The 4,657-nt window shown below is 34.2% G+C and overlaps 1 protein-coding gene across 2 annotated transcripts; it reads left to right on the top strand.

Moving 5' to 3' along the window:
* Nucleotides 1-326: 326 nt before the first annotated feature.
* On the top strand, nt 327-4,383 carry LOC143257582 (uncharacterized). Of its 2 annotated transcripts, none has more exons than XM_076516486.1 (4): nt 327-435; nt 1,449-1,749; nt 3,261-3,359; nt 4,161-4,383. In XM_076516486.1, exons 2-4 carry the CDS (start codon nt 1,467-1,469, stop codon nt 4,181-4,183), a joined length of 405 nt encoding a protein of 134 aa, XP_076372601.1. In that variant the 5' UTR covers nt 327-435; nt 1,449-1,466; the 3' UTR covers nt 4,184-4,383. The 2 variants fall into 2 exon arrangements, with proteins under 2 accessions (XP_076372601.1, XP_076372602.1); XM_076516487.1 differs by lacking the exon at nt 327-435 and adding an exon at nt 1,000-1,127.
* The last annotated feature ends 274 nt before the right edge of the window (nt 4,384-4,657 follow it).

The raw sequence follows: 4,657 nt of genomic DNA, 5'->3' as shown, positions 1-4,657 counted from the left end.
TCGTGCTTAATTATATTTTATAAAGTCAATGATGCTATCCCACGGCTTTAATAGGTGGAACTATCTTGTTTTTACCTTCGAATAAAGCATACTCACTTATCAAAATAAGTGTTTCTTTACTGTAATTTTCTGATTATTGTGGTATCCACTCTTTAGTTTCACAGACGTAAGAAAGCATATAAAACTGAATATTAGTATTGAAAATAATTCACAAGAATGTTCTGGAACTTTCATAGGAGTCGAAGCTATCTGTGGTTTGGAGAAAATGCGTTAAACAAGTTCGGGGAAAACCAGAGACGCTCCTTAGAAAAAGGCGTGATACCTTTCACTAGGTGAAGGATACTATGGACATGAGTCATGGCCAATGAAAAGTGACGATAAGTATAAAAGAAGCTACGTGTAAAACATCTGGTGCTCATTCACGAACAGACACAGGTGAGCATGCTCAGACTGTTACTTTTGGCTCAATATCGCTAGACATTAGATTATTTTTCAAAACCTTTTCAAATCCTTATTTATTAGATAATACATTTCAAATGACAAAATGTAATACGCTCCTTCATTTAGATAGACTATTAAAACAATATTAGTAAAGCATTTTGAGCTATTTTGTTTTTCATGATTGTTAATGGACTTAACATTATGTGTTACTTTTGTGGTAGTTTTAATAGACATTTTTCAATACTTTAATCTTTCTTTTTTCTTATTTTGTATATGAAATGAAAATCGTATTTTGTCTTCCTTGTTTTTCATGAGTTTCTGTATGCCTTAGCGGCTAGCATACGCAGTTAAACATCAAAAGTTCAAAGTTTGCGCTGTGGTCCCTCTAAAAACTCTTCCCGCTTGCGTTATAATAGTAACAGTAAATCTCGTTATTTGGCTTAAGACTTATTTACCCGTGGCAACAGCACTTTTTACTGTCTGGAATTCCTTTGGTTAGCACCTTACCCCTATGGGTTGTGACTTGACTATTCAGACCACGTATCGAATAAGGTGCCGTTCAGGATGAAAATAATAAATCGTCATTCCTTAATACTTTGTAATGTTTAGGTTGTTCTTGAAGATCGAGGAATCAAACACATCAAGTAGTCTAACTGTTTTGACACAAAGAAAATCGTGTATTGAAGGTAATATTTATTTAGTAATAGACTTAAAGTAATAGACTCTTAAACTATTATGTGAGGTATTTCTGTTATTTAAAGACCAGGATAAAGTCATCTATTGCCCAGATCAGCTAATCAATGATTTCCGCACTTACATAGACAAATATACTTTACCAATTTTACAAACTGACCTGTGACAAGAGAAATATTACCTCCAATGGGTAGTTTTGTAATTCATAATACGTTTGTGTTCTCACTGGTTTTTAAGTTAATCTGTTATTATCAGTATACCTTTTTTTTTAATATTTCAATGTATAAACAACGTTCTTTGTTTCTAATTTACAGTCCTGTCCTTCCTGAAAAATGACAAAAGGGATATTTTGCATAGCTTACTTAGCAGTGGTGTTCGTCATAGCTAACGCACAGGATCGTCATGGTTATAGTGGTAGTAGACGATACGGAGGTGTCGGAGACCGTCCTTACAACGGCTATGAAGAAGGAGGTTACGATAATATCCGAAATCACGAGCTACAATGTCAATATTTTTGTCAACTGAATATCTGCAATCATTACAAATGCTTTTACACGTGCCGAATTAATATCAACTGCAGAACCGGTGGAAATGTTGGTATCTATGGGCGAGCAGGTGAGATAACCGAAACCTTCGGTGCTGAAACTGTTTTATTTTAGATTTTGGATAGGCCCGGCATGGCCAGGCGGGTTAAAGCGTTCGACTCGTAATCCGAGAGTCGCGGGTTCGAATCCCGGTTGAACCAAACATGTTCGCCATTTCAGGCGTGGGGGCGTTATAATGTATAATGTGACGATCCATCCCACTATTCGTTGTTAAAGAGTAGCCCAAGAGTTGGCGGTGGGTGGTGATGACTAGCTGCCTTCGCTCTAGTCTTACACTGCTAAATTAGGGACGGCTAGCGCAGATAGCCCTCGAGTAGCTTTGCGCGAAATTCACAAACAAACAGATTTTGAAAAGTTATGTGTTGTAGTGTGGTGAATAATAATCTATTTCGCGGAAATATCAAATACACGTTAAGAATATGGAAATAAATAACGTCTCTAGGCTGTTAGATTTATTTCCTGTAAATATAAATATCGTTTAAATGAAATATATGCTGCTTTTTTACCGGCAAGCAGTTTATTCCGGTAGTAACAAATTATTTTCCTGTTCGTTACCATTAATTCTCATAATCATATTAATGTAATTTAAAATATGGAACGTATAGTAAATATCATAAAATTATAGCATTCTGTTGTTGTTTACTCAACAGATATTGCGTATAAATGTTGAGGTAAATATCATTAACTATGAAACTAATATCAGGCATATTTTATATAATCTTTACTTGGCATGGTAATGAGAAAAATCATGTGATTTGTGTAAAAAAATCTATTAATAACTACTCACAAACTATCAATATTTCTCTATAGCGTCAGGGTAACTGTTCTTATAAGAACTGTATTAAAAAAAAGCACGAAAAGAAAGTGTAACGTTAATATTACGGATTAAACGGATAATTAGTTACTTTTTATAGTCTTTAGATCAAGAGTGAGGCCTGGCATGGCCAATCGTGTTAAGGCGTGCGACTCGTAATCTGAGGGTCGCGGGTTCGCATCCCCGTCGCGCCAAACATGCTCGCCATTTCAGCCGTGGGGGCGTTTTAATGTGACGGTCAATCCCACTATTCGTTGGTAAAGAGTAGTCCAAGAGTTGGCGGTGGGTAGTGATGACTAGCTGCCTTCCTTCTAGTCTTACACTGCTAAATTAGGGACGTTTAGCCCAGATAGCCCTCGAGTAGCTTTGTGCGAAATTCAAAAAACAAACAAAACAAACAAACAGATAAGAGAAAAATATATAAAACTATATGTTTTTAGAACGCACTTAGCGAGATCTGTTCAAATATAACCTACAATTTTAATTTTAATTCTGGCTTTTGTAAATGCCTGAACTTCTCATGATATTAGTTACATTTTCTCATAAAAAGCGTTGTGCACCTGCTGTAGTTTCTTAGATTTTCTTATCCCAATTAAATTTTGTTTTAAATTACGTGTTCTTTTGTCTATACGAATAAAATTACAAGTTTTTTCAACCGATTATATTTGAGAAATGACCGTAAGAAGAAAGACGCTTTGCTTACTTAGGAAATAAAGATGTCATAGAAATAACCAAGCCACTGAGCGAGAAGGTTGATAATTTCAACTACATACCACCAAGTGAAGAAACAACACCTAAAGAAGGAGGTAAGGTTATTATATCAAAATGTTATCGTTATGAATTGATATTTTAGTTAACAAATGCAAATACAAAAATGATGTATTACAAGTCAACACTGTGATAGCCTAGGTGAATTAGGAAACTACCTGGTGTCTGTCTACCAGTGGTAAGGGGAAATCCATCGGCTTTTCGCTGGCCGACCTTCAGTTCCCCAGGCTCATGGGCAATGATTATTTCTACCTGGAAATCGGATACTTGTGGATTGTGGGGTGTTGTAAAATATGCCTGCATGTACATGGGCTGATGTGGAACCTCGGCCTAGGGCCTAAAACTTCCTGGAGAAACTGTTGGCATCACTGTTACGTTTTATTGGATGTATTTTTTATGTTATACATCTTACGTTTTACTTGTATAATTGGAAATAAACTCAACGTTTTAAACGGAAATAACATCCAAACCAAAACGTTTTGTTACCTACTCTTCTGAGTTAATTCATCTTTGAATATCAGTTACAGTATAGATAATCAATTTACGTGAAATAGCAAGTTTACATGAAGGTTAGGTGTAACAATTAAATTTGTTCATCAGTGCATAGTTTGAAGGTACTACCGATGTTCAAGTTGTAAATCTGTTAATGTACCACTGACCAACTGGTGGACAAGATTATTTCAAGAAATTTAAAATTTGGGAATACGTAAGTCAGAAAGTGAAAAAACAAACAAATTATAGTTTTAAACAAATAATAATTATCCTGAAGTTTCTTTCTTTTTTAGTTTAATTACTGATTTCAATAAAGTTTATAATTATAATAACTTTTTATTTTACAGCGATAATATTTCAAGATGATTAAGGAAATAGGAGTTGAAGATGACAAAGAAGATAAAATCAATAAATCTCTATCACCTGTAAACGTGACATACTTTGGCGAAGAATATATTTACAGCCCATCAAATGTTAGATTAAACCATTCTATACGTTGTGCCACTTGTTTACATGTGTTGCTGATGAATCATTCTTTTTTGGGAAATAAATACACATCCTAAAAAGTAATATGTATGTAGTTTCTGTCTTTTCTGTAATATTCATTTATGTTATGTCTCATATAATTTCACACAAATATCTGAAGCCAGTTAATTAAATTTATTGATTTATTAAGAGGGGTATATTCTATTTAAATAAAAGACAAAAGAATCTCGAACTTCAATAACAGAAGTCTCAAGGAGAAATCTAGCGGGTGATATGAAGTGCCAAAGCCTTACTCATAAAAATTCGTTAGTTTTAATAAGATACATTTTAAAAATACGTAAAAAAATTAAATTACTTA

The sequence above is a fragment of the Tachypleus tridentatus genome, chromosome 7, assembly GCF_004210375.1.
Source record: "Tachypleus tridentatus isolate NWPU-2018 chromosome 7, ASM421037v1, whole genome shotgun sequence".
Taxonomy (NCBI): Eukaryota; Metazoa; Arthropoda; class Merostomata; order Xiphosura; family Limulidae; genus Tachypleus; species Tachypleus tridentatus.
The sequence above is the reverse complement of the archived record's forward strand: the minus strand, read 5'-3'. Positions and strand labels throughout refer to the sequence as shown.

Bases quoted from the DNA above. Each gene is read 5' to 3' on its own strand.
- LOC143257582 (XM_076516486.1), top strand. From the start codon at position 1,467: ATGACAAAAGGGATATTTTGCATAGCTTACTTAGCAGTGGTGTTCGTC. The intron at 1,750-3,260 runs GTGAGATAACCG...TTGCTTACTTAG, and splicing joins TGGTATCTATGGGCGAGCAG to GAAATAAAGATGTCATAGAA. The intron at 3,360-4,160 runs GTAAGGTTATTA...TTTATTTTACAG, and splicing joins AACAACACCTAAAGAAGGAG to CGATAATATTTCAAGATGAT.